This window comes from Rhinolophus sinicus, linkage group LG05 (assembly GCF_036562045.2).
Source record: "Rhinolophus sinicus isolate RSC01 linkage group LG05, ASM3656204v1, whole genome shotgun sequence".
NCBI classification, from domain to species: Eukaryota; Metazoa; Chordata; class Mammalia; order Chiroptera; family Rhinolophidae; genus Rhinolophus; species Rhinolophus sinicus.
In genome coordinates this window covers 157,095,788-157,114,455 of record NC_133755.1, presented here as the reverse complement: position 1 = coordinate 157,114,455, position 18,668 = coordinate 157,095,788, and the positions used below count along the sequence as shown (strand labels likewise).

At 33.4% G+C, this 18,668-nt stretch overlaps 1 protein-coding gene across 17 annotated transcripts in view; it reads right to left on the bottom strand.

The window, feature by feature from the left end:
• Positions 1 to 18,668, bottom strand: part of EYA4 (EYA transcriptional coactivator and phosphatase 4) — a 286,539-nt gene that overhangs the window by 118,977 nt on the left and 148,894 nt on the right. For 5 of the 17 annotated variants that reach the window (XM_019732796.2, XM_019732792.2, XM_019732795.2 and 2 more), the window contains one exon: positions 1,500 to 1,549. In XM_019732796.2, the coding sequence (XP_019588355.1) occupies positions 1,500 to 1,549 (50 nt within the window). Of the gene's footprint in view, positions 1 to 1,499; positions 1,550 to 11,872; positions 12,103 to 13,580; positions 13,812 to 18,668 lie in introns of those variants that run through there. The other 12 variants (XM_019732798.2, XM_074333605.1, XM_074333606.1 and 9 more) reach the window with 8 other exon arrangements.

The following is an 18,668-nucleotide window of genomic DNA, read 5'->3' as shown; positions in this document are numbered from 1 at the left end:
TATGTTTAAATACACTGAGCTCTGACCTTTCTCTGTTTCTTCTCTGACTTATTGATATCAATTGAGAACACAGTCAGTTTGGGGGCTTTCTCTTTCTTTAAAATTTATATAAGCATAATACTGTCCAAAAATCCTGAGTGGCCTGAAGGGTGAAACATTTTTAAACTCATGATAAATATAATATTAAAAACAAGGATGATGATATTGTTCTGTTTTTTTGACTAACCCCGAAGACCAGCTGTTTCAAAAAATATTATCTAATTACTTAAATAACAAGCCATAGGTAGGTCACTCACAGAGGTCAGTGAAATAATTAGGAAGGAAATGCCCGTAAGAAATAGAGGTTGGGCTTTTCCTTCTCTCCATGCATCCTGGAATTACTCCGCTTTGTAGGAAAAAATGTAATGACTTATCCACCAATAAGCTAAAACTATCTGGATCTATTTTGATACCTAATTATAAAGAAAAATGACCAAATTGTCAAAAATTTTATAGTATATTATATACTCTCGATGACCCAAAAGGAAAGACCATATACAATCATTTTAATATATGTATAGGAATTACTTACAGAAATATCATGCTGCACAAAACAAAGGGTTACTTAAACAGTAAATGGACTGTACAATATACACTTGCTGTCCAAAAAGAATATATAGCAGTCATTCACATTTTGCCTAGATCTATATTGTTTGATCATACCAAGAAAATCACTATATACATCATATGCTGGAACATGTAGAATTAAAGAAACGAAGTCCCATCTCACCCTTAAATACATATTTCTTAATGCAGTAGGTTAAGGTGTATCACTCATATTGAATTAAGGATATGTGTTTATTATGGTAATGGTATTTACAATACTTTCACTTATCCATTTAAAAATTGAGGCTCTGGATTTTGAAATGAAAATGTATAGGCCTGAGAAGAATCTGTTGGGCATCTGTTCCAACCACAAACAACTGAAAATTCCTGTATGTTGCAGCCTGACCACTTTAATTTATCATTTCTACAGGTTCCAAAGAACCAAAAAGAGAATGTCAAGTTTCATTTTGATTTTTCCAATTTGTTATCATTTGTAAAATCTAGCAATGTTTGACTGAAAAGAAAAATAAATATCATAGTATTTTATTTGGTAAACATAGATTTGAAAGGTATTCAGTTTGTGGCAAAATTTCAGACGTGACTACATGATAAGAAGAGATTAGCAAGAAAAATTAAGGTGAATGTAAAATAATGAATGCTAAGGAAAGATGTTTTCAAGTATTTCTAGTGATGTTTCTACTCTTATTCTTTAAAGCTGACTTCTAATCATTGTCCTTTTTTATAAACATTGTGATTAATGGCACCTTAGCCAGGATAATATACAATTTCCATACACATAAGTTTTTTAAAAAACTCAATGTTTCAAATCACAGTTGCGTTTGGAATATAACATCTTACTAGTTCTCTAAAATTGCAATTTTTCTTAGACAGTCTTGGCTTCTATTTTACTGTACCTGGAATTCGGAGGTTCTGAAACATCTGATTCTGTGCACGTTTTCTTCACCTGTAAGAAAAGAGTACTAGTTATTCTCCTAGGAAAATACAACTTCCTCATTCGGGTTCACACACTTGTTAAACTTAACGTGGGTACAGCTTTGCTCACCATGATCTCTATAAAGTACTCCCCACATTTTACAGCGGCAGCATGCAGTACTAAATAGTGTATTTCATTATTTTCCCATGAACAGCTGCCAAAGGTACTTCCCTAGACTCCATTAGTATATAAAATGTTCAAGCTAAAATAGCTTGGGACTAGCTTAACTAAGAACAAAGAAACCAAAGAACCAGGTTTCCCACTTAGCAACTAGAAAGCCATACTGTTCTCAATCCACTAAGAAATGTTTTTCCAATCGATGCTGCTTCTTTGTCGTACTAAAGCACACAATAATAAACACCAGGGTCTGGGGGCAAAGCACAGTGTTAGCTCAAACATTCATATATTAATTTTCATTTTCTCAATCCAGTGGCTGTATGTTTTATATATTTCTCAGCATATTAATTAAGTTTCGGCATTGCTCACAGACTTCTCACATATATTTGCAGTATGTTTTGCAGACCATATTTCAACTTCGTGGTTTTTAACCCACAAAAGGGAAAGAATGAAAATAACTTTTACTTCGAGAACATGCTATCCATTTCTGGACAATAGAGTGTAATACATTCTCTAAAATAAGGTGAAGTGCAAATCCATCGCCTTTCACAATTTAACCACAAGTACAGATACTTATGTTTGATTATTATGGTCTTAATTGAGTAGACTCAATTTCAAAAATCCCTTGTTAATATATGAATCCCTTGTCATGAAAGGGGAGCATTACCAATACACATTTCTAAGTCCACTGTCATATACTCTGGGCATTTATATTGCCACGGTCAATTTATGCAACCTACAGAATACAAGACATTCTAAATTCCAATAAGCACCTTGGAAGTGAAAAATAAGTCTACTGCTTATACATCATGGGTGTGAACTGCAATGCAAGTGGCATCACTTAAGAGTAAGTTGTGAATGTCAAAGATACAGCATTGTCTTTCTAGCAATTTAGTTATTTCCTCCTCTGACTCACAAGAAAAAACACACACACAAAATCCCACACTTTCAAAAATCTACGTCTTTTGCTACCGATTCTAAGCCCAAACATTTGTATAATGTGGGAAACCAATTGTTTGATTAATTGTACTCTCTTTTACCTCCTGTGTATACATTCATAGAATATGAAAATAAGACTGATCAGCAAAGAGAGTATCATCCTATTCTATTTGTAACATTTTCTGTGCCGTTAACGTGGAACTCAGCACCACGAACTGGAAGGGTGAAGAAATGTTTCCAAGAGTAATAGTTAAAAATAAAAATAGAAAAGAAAAAAAAAAAACTTTTCTTATAATGTCAACATAAAATTCACTACAAAACCCACAAAAGTCTTAGGTTCATTAAAATGTGTCCAAGAAAAACAAAAACCAAAAAGGAAGGGTACCAGAAAGAAACCCTTCTTTCCCACTGGTTCTTTCCTGTGATTTACAACAAGAACATACATGAACTGCCCAATGAATACCTAGAAATCACCTCAAAGTAAATGTCACTTTCCTCCAGACTATGATGACTTGACTTTGGGACTGACTGAAGGAACTCCAGACCACACAGGCAAACTACATATATGTGTATAACACCAAGCAAGAGTCAGAACCAGACACACTTACTATGGCTCAAAAAACAATACCTATGGCTATGCAAAGCATCGTTCTCTAAACAATTACTAGAAAGTTCTGATTATTCTTTCTTTTCCCTCAAAATGGTAATTGCAATGGCAGAGAACACATCTATTGATTACTTACTACTCAGTACCCATAGAGCCCCGGATTTATAGCTTATAACTATAGGATAAAAGATTGAAGAAGACATATTCTTTTGAATATTGTTAGAACTGTGCATTATTCAAAGTGATTCTTTTTAGGGGTTTCATTCATTTGTTCATTGTCAAATGAGGGAAGAATAACATTTAGGATATCATGACTACTATAGGAGAGGTCTGCAAGGGTTGTGGGTGTTCAGATGACAATCTACCCCAGCCAGAGGAAATGGGGACAGCAACAAAGGAATTGGCTTCTGAGCCAAGTATTAAAGGATACAGGCCTTAAAGGCTGAATTTGGAGAAAGTCAGGTATTTCAACATCACAGGGTTTGCCGTAGGAACCATATTAAGCCCTTATAGATGGTAAAGAATTTGGACTATAATTTTTGGCCAATGAAGATCATTTAAGGGTTTTAAGAAACAGACTGAGTAGAGATGATATAGAAGATAATGTGGAAGGAGGACCAGGTAAGGGATGAAAAACAGACAACAGCCTAATGCAACAGGAGAGCAAGTATAAGTTCCATAAAAGGAGAAATGGCATTGATTTTGTACATCACTACATCCCTAGACTTAGGTCCATGCTTCCTTCTATGGTCCAAATGTTTATGCCCCCACCCCCCAGAATTCATCTGTTGAAATTCTAACCCCCAAAGATGAGGAAGTGGGGCCTTTGGGAGGTGCTTAGGTCATGAAAGGGGAGTCTTTACGAATGGGATCAATGCTCTCAGAAAAGAGACCCCACAGAGCTCCCTGGCACTTGTACCAACCAGAACACAGCAAGGCACTGGCTATGCACTGGAAAGCAGGCTCCCACTGGACACCGCTATGCTGGTGTCTTGACCTTGGGATGTCCAGTCTCCAGAACTATGAGAAGTAAATTTATGCTGTTTATAAACTACCCAGTCTGTGGTATTTTGTGAAGCAGCCCGAACAGCTAAGGTACTAGTTTACTAAGTGAATCATTCAGTCCATTGGTGAGAGATGGTAAAGGCCTCAATTAAGAGAGGAGCCATGGGGAAAGAGTTGAGAGGATGTTTTTGACAGATATTTCTGACACAGAATTGATAGAATATTGTTATTGATTGAGGCAAAGTATAAAGTAGAATATGACCTGAACTTTTAATCTGTCCTTGAAAAGAAATTTTAGTAAAACCAAAGAGCAAAAACAATGTTAACTTATGTTTTTAAAATACCTCAAAATTCTACCTTATTTCTGAATTGATGGAGAAAAGTTAAATTAATCATTAAGAAAGTTATATGTTTATAGTGTCTTGAACACGGAATTAGAAGCCAAATGGAAAGTTTTACCTAAATTTGAACACACCCTTCCATTTGAGAGATCAAAAACACTTCATTAAATGGTGACTGCTGAAACATATATGCTATTGAAAAAAGAATATTATTACAAAATATATAAATCCTTCCATCTTCAATGACTACCAATTCAGGTTTGAATTTGTTTTGAAGAAAGTTGAAACAAGCAGGCCAAAAAATGCGGCAGAATTTCATGCCCACAATTTAAAACCAAATCCTAGTTTTTGTAAGACACACAAGGAGGTGAGGAAAAAATATGCCAAGAGGGAAAAGACGAATCATATTAAATACATTTAATTGGCTGAACTAATGTGAATTTTAACCCTACTTAATGTTATGAAAGCACATGCCACATCAAAGCAAGATGAAAAAGAATGAAAAGTTAAAATATCTTAAGAAACCCATTAGTATATAATAAACATAAAAATATAAAAAAACTGAATTTTTTGAGTAAATGAATTAATGAATAATACCTAAAATTTTTGAGTGTTTATTATATGCCAGGCACCATGTTTAGGCAGATACTATTTTTTCCCCCAATTCACAGATGACAATATTGAGAACCAGAAAGAATAATCTGTAAGCAAGTGGTGCATAAACTTCAAATCCAGATTTACGAGGGCATGTTAACCAGTATATGTTAAGAACCTAGAATTCATAAACATATAAACTGAAATGTTTAAAATGAAGATTAAAATGTCTTAATACTTAAAAGTTCAATTTTTATTACATCATAATAATAATCACTGCCACTTATTAAGCAATTATTCTTTTCCACTCACTGTACTGGAATATATATATATATATATATATATATATATATATATATATATAATCTCATTCATCTACGAAGACAGATATGATGGATGAAATAATTTACAAATGAGAAAACTGAGGCTCAAAGAAAACCAAGGTTAAACAACTTGTCCAATGTCCCACAGCTGGCATTAGTAGGGATAGATTTAGAACTGAAAGGCTATACATCAAGCCTTTCTTTCTCTCCTATGCTACGAGTTGCTTTATAAGGTTGTTTTAAAACTAAGAGTTGAAACTCTTTCTAAAGAGTTTCCATGGAGCACTTTCTAAAGAAGAACCTACTAGTTATTTCTTATAGCAACCATTAAATGAATATTTTAAATTGGACTATTGAAGTAACCACGTTTTACCACTAGTAACATTTAAAGTCCATATAAGTGAAGTGAAATGGAGTTTTGAAGAAAATATCCAAATACTTCTAGCATCCACCACCACTACCAACACCCTAATAACTGCAAAAAAGGTGGAAAAAACAAATTCTGTTTTTTGTTGCTGTTTTACGTCCGAAATAGCAGGATCCACTCTTTCAGCAAGGCTTTACTTAATGACTTTGGTCTACTAGGGACCATTTCAGGCATGGAGATGAACTAGACCTGAGCACTCCAACAAAATAGCCACTAGCCACAAGTGGCTCTTAGACCTTGTAATGTGGCTAAACTGAGATGTGCTGTAAGTGCAAAAGACACATGGGATGTCCAAGACTTAGTATGAAAAAGAATGTAAAATATCTCAATATTTTTATATTGAGAAAGGGAGTCATATTTTAGATTTGCCGGGTCAAATAAAATAAATTCCCCTGCTTCTTTTTAGTTTTCTAACTCAGCAACTAGAAAGTTTAAAATACATACTCGTGTGTGGCTGGCACTGTATTTCTGTTCAATAGCACTAACCTGGACCAACAAAAACCTGCCTGCATGCACCATGCATTCTTAATGGAGGAGACATATGATAAATAAGTAACAGTTAAACAATGAATATACTGTTTGCAGTACTACATGCCAAGAAAAAATAACGCATAATAAAAGGGTAGAGAAGATTGGTCAGTATTATTACGTTAGTTAGACAATTATAAAAAATTCTCCATATTTCACAATACCATTCGTTCTTCAAGTTATTTAGGCTGTATGTACATGAGTAACAGAAACTACCTTTTAAATAAATTATAAAGAAATGTGGGATTTGGTATTGGGAATAGTGACTACTTTCAATGGAAAATATATGTAGAAAATATAATCTCTAGAATGTTTTGCATTGACTATCATATTCAAGCATAAAAATTACCTTAACGCTTCAAATTTTCTAACCATAAGGTGCTTTGAGCAGCTTATGATCTTTTGTATGAATTAACTTCTATAAGAATTAAAAACATAATTAACTCATAAAAAAATCTGCAAAAAAGAATGCTCCTTTTATCTTATCCTCCATCTTTTCAAAAAGCTGGAATCAATTATCCCAATTATTTTCTCCTTAATTTTGCTGTGTATAAATCCTGAACCATTAACGAAAATTTTAAAAATGTAAAGGATTGAATAATGAAAGAAGATATTTCACAAAGAACTTTTTTATAACTCTTCATTTTGTTTTGAAATGAACTTTAATGATTAAGTCTTAGAACATACTACAGTGATAATAAAAGATCAATTCTTCAACTGTAATTCAAAGATAAAATTTGAGAAATGAAAGTTTGCTAATATAATGAATAACTTGTTATACATATTTTATGGAGGTATTTAAGAAAAATCTTTATTTCTTCACTGAACTGTGTAGAAAATATAATGTAAATTAGATCTGAATGCATTATTGTTTAAGGAAAGCAACATATAAAAACAGATGTGAAAATAAATTTTTTTCTAATGCAAATTATATTGTAGATTATTGCATGCAAAACTCTGTAAATACAGAAAGTAACACAGGATTATTGTCAACAATTTATATTCGTCAGCTTTAGTTGTAATTCAAATGTGAATACTCTAAAATGTGAATCTGAATAAACAATATTTATACAAATACTGTGGCATATCAATGCCTAACTTTGAATTAGCGTACAGTTAGATTAAATGATTGTAAATAGTTGCTTCATAAAATAGAATGTGTTACCTTTAGGTTCTGATTTAGTGAAAATCAAAGACTTCTTGAAATATCAATTGCTATGTGACATTTTTCATATTTTCTAGTACTTAGAAGTTGGTCATATTTGACTTTAAAATTACAAAATGGAATTCAAAGTATTTTCTTATAACTATTCCAGGTTTATTCTGGCAATATAAATTATGCTCTCATTTAATGTATCTTAATTAGATGACCCTTTTTAACATATTTAATTTTGTTCAATTAGTTGTACCAGCTGATAGAGGTTGATGGGCTTCCCCATATCATCCTGTTCTCCAGTCATTAGCATTAAATCAATATGAATTAAAATATCTCTTCTTCTATTTTACTTCAGAATGCATGTAATAACACAGCTAAGAAAATATAAAAGTAGGTATATAAATTAACTTAAGAATAGAGTCAAAAATAATAATAGTTGGAATATTCAACAAAACATTCAATTTTCACAACAGAGGCTTTTGCCAAAAAATTATTCTAATGTTTATTTACTTAGAGTAGTGACAAAAATATATGTTCATTTTCTAAATTTACAAGGTAATACCACTCTAGAACTTAGCAACGGATACACACTTTAATGAGATAACCTATGATTACTTGTGCAGCCAAATAAATATAATTTATGTTGAGAAGAGCAGCACAGAATGGCTGTGCTGCTAGTCCCAAACATACAAATTTAGGGGGACACTATCTAAACTGGTTTCAACTAAAACATCTCTCTCAACAAGACCTGTTTCACATTTTTTGCATATGTTACAATTCAGTTCTTGACTCCTAAAAACACAAAGCATAAAAAAAAAAGTCTTTGGAACACAAAGGTTTTCACAGAGTTTTAAAAACATATCTTCGTTTTAATATGCCCATACAAATTTGAGAGGCTTTTCAAAAAAATAAAATGCTATTTTGCCAAATGGTGGTCAAAAACACTAAAGTCTTAGAGACAGACTTTGTAAAAAATCTAATTACTAAATAACCTAAAAGTATTTTTATAAAGTGTCAGTCTTCCTTAGAAACAAAATTTCTACAGCTCTAAAATTCATATATTTGTAAAATCCTTTTCATGGAGTTAGGACAATTTCTATACTCCTCCCTTTTCTTATTGTATCCCTTTTTGACCTTTTTATCATTGCTTACCCAAGTTTCTCCCCCACCACCCCACACTAAGTATCAATTTCCAAAAGCCCAAGCTACCACTTATTTACTATAAAGGAGAAAGAATGCTACAGCATAACTGAAAGTCTGTACCTACTTCAGTTCAAAGAAAAAGAAAAATTGCCATAACCCTTCTTTAGCTGTGATATATAAAGTACAAAGATACAACTGAATACTCCGTTTTTAACTGCAAGAGTAACAAAATAAACACATACACTGTGACTAGAAGGGCAGAGGGTTAATAAATAAAAATCCACCACCAAAATCATAAAGTAGTAATTATTTTTCCCCTCTAGTATTGGGCTGCCATGGGCAAGATCTTAATTTCTGGCGTTTAATGCAGAGGCCCTCCAGGATCCAGATTTGGGAGAGGAAGGTCATACAAAATTACACACTGGGGAAAAATTATGTTTTAAATGTAAAAAAGCCTATAGGCTATAACTCTTCATCAACTACAACTGTCACAACAGCGTGCACATTATTTGAGTTCATTGCAAGTTTCGATATATGTAAAAATCAACTTATAACAATGACTCAGGAAAACAAAGCATAATTATTTATGGACAGCATAGACCTATTAAATCAAATGTCAAACTATATAAGCTTTTAAAATTCTGAAGCATATTTTCTCCTTAATTATGCCATAGTTCTTTGTCACCTGCCATAAACTCCACATATACTATATGAAATATTCAGGAAATTTTCAAACTGTTTCTAACGGTATGTTTTTCCATTATTATCCAAAAGGGACTCTATCAAAGGTAACACAGTACTTAAAATGCCACAAAAGGAACCATAAGATGCCTTAACATATCATGTTACAGCTCATATGAATGTTCCCCACTCCCTCCAGGTTTGGAAATGAGACTTGAGTGTTCAGCTTCGTTCAACTCTGCTCAAATACGAATTGTTTTCTCACAAATGTGCACTATGAGCATCTAAGAGACATTTACCCATATTATCTTGGTCTCCTTTATACTTTTTGTTTACATGTTTCTTTGCAGTCTTGGCTGTCATAAGACAGATTGTAGTATTAAAACAGCAAAAAAACCAAAATGGAATATTCAACTCTAAACCAAGACCTCGTGCTTAATGAGTATAATTTTAATTTGGTAGCATCCACCGCAATTAAATTCAAATTGCTAACTCTACTGTCCGTTTTCTCACTGAACCAGGAAAGAATAATTCTACCAGTGTTAAACATCAAAATCTTTAGCTTTAGAGTTCCCTCCATTCCAGTGAAGATTTATGAACTCATACAAATAATGCTTAAAAAATAATCTTAAGAATAGACCCTATTCCTCTAAATAGAGAAATTTTGCTAATGTTTTTGGCAAAGTCTTCTATATCTTTCTGGTGTTTTGTTTTTCCCCCCCTTTTTCAGCTATTGGAATGCTTTGGCCACAAGGTTAAGAAAAACTTCCCCATTTATCATGACCTGCCAAACACAACAGGCCTCCAGACAACACAGCCCTCTACCACTTAACAAATTCAGCTCATCTTAGTCAGGAAACTTCAAAAGAATTTGGCCACAGGCATAGATTAGCTATCATTTGTTTCAAAGCATAACTATCAATCATTGTGTAACATACTCTAGTACACCTAATATCATTTGTCTATTAAGTATAATTGATAAGTAACCTTTTCAATTTTAACAATAAATAATATAGAGATAGCATAGAGATAGTTCAGTTTATTGACATATAATTGTTGAATTTATGTGTAATAAGTTTAGTAAAAGTTTCTGTTAAAATTTCCTTTAGGCTTGATTTTATATATATATATATATATATATATATATATATATATAGAGAGAGAGAGAGAGAGAGAGAGAGAGAGAGAGAGAATATATATATAAATACACACACACACACACACAGAGGGCGCCAAAAAATGTATACACATACAATACATGCTCATAGTGGTTAGCATCAGTGTAATTTTAATACAGTATTTTCCTTTCTTAAAATATGTATACTTTTTTTGGCACTGTGTGTGTATGCGTTTGTGTATGAGTGTGTATGTATATAAGTAAAAAAATATTTTCAACAAACGTATAAAAACTTTCCTAATGTTACCAAAGGTATCACAATTACTCTTAAGTAAAATTGAGAAATTCTTTAACTTTAAAAAATTGATGGATAGAATGTAAACAATAAAATGTTAAATAATTTTAAATTGAACAGCATATATCAGCATATATCTATAAATTAATCTGAAGATTACTGCATATATGATGCAAATACTTCTAGCAGAGCATGTGGATAAAAGAAGTATATAAAGACATCTATATTTTTAAATTTTATAAATTTTAAATCCTTGATCTTCCATTAAAATAGCTTTTATGAAAAGAAAATCCTGGGATGTTGGCATCAAGTTTTTTCTTGTTTTGTTCTGTTTTAAAAATTATATACAAAAAGAAAAATGTATGTGTTGTATGCTGCCTTTTAATCTGATATTTTTATAGTATTTTAGCAACATTTTGGAGTTTGAAATATTCTAAAGTAGTTTTATATTAAATCCATCTTGCATAGCCATTGTTATAACAAGCTTATAAATCACCTTTCCTCGGGTTTTAATTCTAAAATGAAATTCTTCTTTAGCAGAGTTAATAAAACACAGATTGTGACATTATAACACACTGAAAAACACACATTATGGGATTTCTGTTTGAATAGATTTGCAATCAAACTGAAGTAACATTTTGAATCACCTACAAGCTAAGAGCATAAGACAAAACAGCTCCATGTAAAGCATATTTCACACATACAAATACGTGGTAAGAAGAAATAGTCCCATTAGCTGTAAATTCAAGTAAAAACTATCCAAATTATTATAAGCATTTTTAAGTGCAGAAATTGATTTCTTAGATGGAAGTGAAATTTAGTCAGATAATTTCATAATTTTTGTGGTCATAAAGATTTTTCTACCATAAAGAATGAAGTACCCTCTGCAGTCTCAGTGTAAAATGGATCCACACAGTGGTTAAACACAAGGGTTAAAAAGTAAAGGAATTATAGATTAGGTTTATCTGTAGTGAAGGTCCCATTCTAGATAAACCTAATAAATAATTGAGATATACTTACGATTTTTTCCTCTTTGACCTCAATTAAAATGGCTTTCTGAGAGCGGGTTTTAAGGACAATTTATCCTGGTTTCCTCAATACACACTTATGAAGTCATCTGGCTTTTGTATTTTCTTTAACAGCTGCATTACCTTCAAAATTGGCTTGCACTATTTCCCCAAAGCAAAATGTGAGACTGACCCTGGACACACACACAACCACCTTCCTTCTGACGGTGGCTAAGAGCTCTAAAAGTAAGATCATACAATTTCAAAAATTCTAACAAGAGTAATTTAGAAAGAACTAGGAGAAGAAGAAAAAAATCAAAGTAGAGATAGAAAAAAACAAAACAAAATACTGGCCTTTCTCCCTCTCCCTTTCTCTCTCTTTCCCTCCCATCCTCCCGCCCTCCCTCCTTTTCTTCCTCTCCCTAACAAGTTATAACATGAAGCATTATACGGTTATTGGTATTTGCTTTTGTTGCCATTTTTGGTAAGTAATATTTTAGTAGCTTAAGAAACATTTGGCAAAAAAAACAAAGACATAAAAAACAATATAAGGTAGTGTAACATCATTATTCAATTACACAAGATTCAGAAAACAGTAACTGGAACTAAGAAAAGGAGCAGGAAACTGGATAGCGCTGACTGATGCTCAGTAGACCCTAGAAACCAAACTGGAAAACTTATTGGCTGTGATATTTCATCCTCCCTTTCTTTAAACAGGTTCCCTAAACAATCTAACTCTGGCAGTAAATCAGTTTTTTCAGACACTTAGAATTAGAGGATATTTTCTCCTCCTGAATTGTTTTTCTCACAAGAATAATGTAATAGTACCAACAGAGCAAAGCTTTCCTCAGTTGTCTTGAATGAGAGAAATCTTTAAGACACTGCAATTATGGTGACAATTCACCCACATCTTAGTTCCTTGCAGCAAAACAGCAATTCATACTCTTTCCTCGTGATATTCAAAGATACAAAAATTTATTTACACAATTTAAAGCATAGTTACCAAAGGCTTCCATATCAAGATTTTAAATCAAAGCACACACTCAAGTGTACATCCAAATGAAGGTAAAACCAACTAGAAACAAGATTTTTTTTTAAAGAAGTTAAAATTAAACTTGATCTTACTATCTTAGTTTTTTAAAAAAAGACAATAAAGTTCTATAAACAGAGAGAAATATTTGTTCTCTTAAAAATATAAAACATAACATAGAGATGATTACATTTGAAATCTAATGAAAAACCCCAAATTCACACAACATTTTACAACAGAAACTATCCAGAAAATAAAAAAGCCTTTCATGTAAATAGCTGGTATTAATTTTTAAAGTCCTGCAGCATGCACTATATGGGAAAACTACTCAAAGTCAACTATTAAGGTTTTCTAATGAAATGTAATCTATTAATTATCAATTATTGCATCACCTGCATTTCTCCAAGCATGAACATAATGTAATTGTAGTAGTTGAATTTTATGAAGTAAAGACAAAATGTATTTACAAGTTTCTGTATGGGCAGATTAGAGATTTTCTCTATATTGACCAACTTGCTCAATTTTTATGTACATATTACTTCTATCATCCTTGTACTAAAACAGAGAAAAATCCATACAATGTACTTTAATATTTTTCTCTGAGCTAGAACTGCCTGTACTTAAAGGTATGACTTACTACATAACATAATAATAATTATAATGCTTCAATCAAAAGCTAAATACAACTTACCTCATTCAAAGTCCAAAAACCTGAAACTAATTCCAGTTTTATTTGGAAGTAAGTTGTGTGCATGCGTGTGTGTGAAGTTCAACAGCCAATAAATTCCACTCTCCAATGTGAGTAGAATGAAACCCGGTCAGAGGATTACGGAACACTCTGAGAGGTTTATTGTCTCTAACCAACATCCAGGTAGCCTTAAAAACACCTTGCTCTGGCATGAACCTCCGGACTCCAGAAGCAGTGCAGTTATTTAGGTTAACGAGGAGGAGACCTGGAGAGTAAACACTCTTGGTTTCAACCAATGGCTTTTTACGTCCTTCTGTTTATAGTAAGATGACTTGCCTTCAGAGGTCACCCCCATTCCCAGCTCCTGTCTTTCAGTGGAATCTAAGGTATAGCATTTATCCTGATTCCTAGGCTGTCAACCTGCTGTCACAGTGACACATGCACAAATGTTTGGTGTATGTCCTCAACGAGTTAAGTCCCTGCATTCAATTTTCTAAAAGCAAATTTTACTTTAATTTTTTTTTAAAGCAAAACATTTCTGTAGAAGAAATACCTCATGCCAAGTTAAAGATTAATACTCATTTAAAGAAAGATTAAATAAGGATCGGTACTCATTTAAAGTCCCCAACCAACATTTTATATTTTATGTTTGTTTATTTTGGGTTGTTTTTTGGAGAAGGAGAAGAATTGTAAGAATTCACTTTCATTATTACATCTCTCCATGAAGTACAAAATTTTCTTCTTGCCCGAAGCACACATGTGTATGCTGACAAAGTGGGAAGATAATTACAGGCATTTTTATTTAATTCAATTGTTATGTAAATTTATTTGAGGTACAGAAAGGGATGAACATACACAATTAGAAATGTTCACACTGAGGTTGTCATTTTATGTAAAATGTTTCCTAAAATGTAGCCTTTTGTTTACAAAATAAGATTTACGTTATGTTCTAATGAAATGGAAAGTAAACAAGAAGAGCTAAATTCAAGAGGAAGGATAATACTATGTCTATTCTCTGGCATTGAGTTTCCTTTTTTCTAATGGTTTATAAAAAAAAGAATAATTTTCTTTAGCAAAAAACAATATTACGCAACATTTCCAATTCATCCCTTTAAAAGTGTGTCTCAGAGATCTCAAAAGAAAGACTAAGCTCATTTCATAAGTCCCTCCTACAATATTTCAATTTAGCATTTACAGGCATTATGGGAATTAGTGCCTCCAAATTGTCTACACGAGTATGGGATAACTTTTTTCTTTCGTTTTTCTTAATCTTTTACAGTGTGGCTATAAATGAGACAGTGAGCAAAGGGTTCAAAATAAAGACCTACAGAGCCAAGGAGTAAATATCTCATTCTGAGTAATTTGCAGAGTGTTTCTTGAAGTTGTTTTCATTTTCAAGAGAGGAATTGAGAAAAAAGCTATTACCTATTTCAGGTTTGGTAAGCACTACAGAAAGCTCAGTGCCCTCAGGAATCAAAGACGGCGCTGTCTCCCCATAGTATCGACTGCTGTTGCGGCTGCTGCAGCTGAGAAACTGGATAAGCCTGAACATTCCACTGGCACCACATGTTCAGCCCAGGTTTTGATGCCACTACAATACTTACTTGACAGCTGCCTGGCTCAATTCAAGTTAATAAAACGTGCCGATTAATTATTTTAGAGACACCATCTTGACAGATTCAGTATTTTGTTCCTAGCATGGTTCGGATCACTAAAAGTCATGTCTTCTTTGCAGCCAAATCTTCTCAAGCAGCTAGAGCTTCTTAAGCATTGTGGTACGAATTCAAGTTCTTTAATTCAACAGATGTTTCTGAAATGGCTACTTTCTTAAAAAGATTATAGGTCATTTAATATTTTCCAAACTCCTAAGAGTTCAAGAAACATTCATTGAAGCAACATCTATGTCTGTTCCTATTACAACAGAGACCCAACGAATCATACCTAATACCCTAAAAAAGTACAAAATAAGTTCTTCATAAAACAAAGAGGGCTGACTGGATGGTAATTTTCTTTCCCAGTCTTTGGGAATGTGTGTGTGTGATTGGGGTGGGCGGGTGGAGGGGCAACGTGTGGTGAAAACTTTGTACATAAGGAAAATATAAGCATGAAAACAAATGTCATTTGCAGTTTTGACTCTTAAAAAGTATTATACAAAAAACTACAGATTTTCCAATGAGAAATATAATCTTTTACTCAGCTTACATCAGGGCATCAAAGTGTTCCTAGAATCATAAAAGTAAATAGTATATCTCTACTTTAGACTTTCATAACTCAAAAGGAAAATTACATTGATTTTTTTTAGTAATATTTTATGAACCAAGATAGTTGGATGCCCTTCTAGCCCCAGTGTACCACCACCAACTAATTACATGACCTGAAACAAACAGATAAACCATTCTTTCTAAGCATCCATTTCCCCATCTGTGAAATAAAGATTTCCATCTCTGAATGTCAATGATATAGTATTTATTTTTTCAATGTGAAATACATATTTTCGAAGACTCCATTTACCAAATCTATTTCATTTAACAATAATTGTTTTCATTACCTATGCTTAAAATCAGCCATATAGCTGTCAATAAATGCTGTTAATTATTATGACATAGCCTATAAGTACAAATGAGTTTTAATAAAATAGGCAAAATCAAAGGAACTAAATGTTTTCAAAAGCCCGTAGAATCTTAAATAAATGCTTGGTTTCTCGTAAGTTTAAAATACTAAGAATGGCACTTTAACCTCCAAAAACTCTATGTGGTTCCTTCAATTCCACCTTTCAGTGATTTAAGTGCAATCAATGAGGGCCTGCCCCACATTCTGATAAAAGCAAAGCTATTATGAAATGCTGATAGCCAATACATTACAGCAGTGACTTGCATGGTGTTAGTAGTACACTGGTATTTGTTAAATGCATGGATATCCTTCAAAGTAATATGCGGAATGAGATTAATTTAGTCAGTCATGATAACCCTTGGGTTTGGTAGGAGTCACATTAAAAAAATTAATAGATAAAATAAGTCAGTTTCTGCAGTGTCATCCTTCATATTTGCCTCGACTACTCACTGTCCATAAACTCTTAGCACAAGGTTGGGGCTTTTGTATTCCCTCTTCTTCATCTCTTCCTGCTCACTGGCATTGATTTTTGTATACTGTCTATCAAGCACCCTCCTTCTCCAAAGTTATAAAATATCTCTATGCTCTTATGTATAGCATCTCCTGCTACTTTTCATTATTGGCTAATTAACTACAATACAATTTTGTGAAGAATCCCAGTGAAAGATATTAAAAATTTGAGATAAGACAGAGCAAACATGGGAGAACAAAAGAAAACCAAACAACGTACAATCATATAATTCTGACAACTGAAAAACCATAGATAATGGAGAGAAAAATAATTTAGTATTTCTGTATGTACAATAAGCTCCCAAATTTCTGGTTTGTAAAAGATCATGTGGAATCAAAACTAAACAGCCACCACAAACTATAACAGCCTCCTTCGACAGGTTACCGATGTAGTATCTGTGTTAGAATATAAAATCCAAAACCTAAGAGTCTATTTGTAAATAAACATTTAGTAAATTATGTCCATGCTATTTTATAACAAATACCATATAGCAATCAATGCAGTAATTATACTTGCCATTTGTTTAATCTTCTTCCTTTTTTTTTTTCTGTTAAGGCTGACAATCACAAGTATATTCAAGAGCCAAGTGGGTAATTTGAAGGAGAGAAGCCAGTCAAGTGGAGGTGGGATTATGGGCAAAATGTACGATCTGCCCAAACCATTCAAATTATATACTTCTCCCCTAGATAATTAATCTGTTCTCATGTCTTAAATACCATCTATGTGCTGCAGATTCCCATATTTTTATCACCTCCCAAGATTCATCCTCTGAGTTAAAAACTCTCAGATTCTCCTAATTTATATCTCTATACAAATATCTCACAGCCATATCAAACTTGAATATGTTCAGTGCTAGGCTCTATTACTTCTCCACCAATCTCACTTTTACTGTCCAATATTTTCCCTACAAATAAAGCCAGAAAACAGTCACTGTGTCTTCCCTCCAACTCTGTATCTAAATTCATCTGAGCAGCAGGACTAGCCCAACATGAGGGACTAACCTGAACCGTGCGCCCCCCGCCCCCTTCCCAAGAGCACTAAACCACATCAACTCAAAAAATCTCATAAACCATCAGTCAACCATTAGATAGCCAGGCGGCTTTATCCTTCAGTTTCTGTATTGACACTTCCACCTGGTCCGTAGATACCTTCGTGCTCCACAAGAGGAACTCTAGAGCAAGTCTGTCATCTATAACAAGCCTAACCAGTGAGTTGAGTCTGGGCTCAATGAATTCCAGAGCCAAGGTGGTATCATTGATCTCTTCAGCCAAAATCGGGAACAAATTTTATATCCCTTTTCTAATTGGAACTAGAGATAATGGCCCACGGGATACACGTAAATGAGTCAGTTATCCCTCCGTGAAACTACTCAGAGTGATCAAGGGTATCTTTATTTTTGGACAGAGCTCTACATTTGATGAGTATATGATCTATAATCCTTAAACACATGAAGTCTCTTATGGCACCCCTAACATAATAAGTTCCGAGATGCATACAGACGCCCAGAAAGAGATTTTTGTAATCGTTGGGGTCCCACAATCGACATCATTTGGGAAGGCACAGGTGGATGATGCCTCTAACATGGCTTCTAGGTCAGTTGGTAGGAATGAAGCTTCCCAGTTCAGTTTCAATAACTGAGTCTAGTATTGTTTTGAGGACTGGTCAATTCAATCTCTGTTTGTCCACATTACTAATTAGTGGCATTTATTTGCCTCGATGGAATGAATGAATAACAGGTACAGGAATGATAAGGAAGACATTTAAAGGTGTTCAGAGGCTTTTTGCAGGAGAGGTAAAGGAGCTGGGTCATCTGGTGCTTTTGCTGATAGGTTCTTTAGTAAGGATAAGGAAAATGGTGTTCAAATAATGCCAGAGCTGTCTGGCAGTGGGGCAGCAGAGTCTGAAGCCAGTTAAATTTAAAGCGCTTCTAACAGTATGGGTGAGTCACACTAGGGCATTTTTCTTCAATA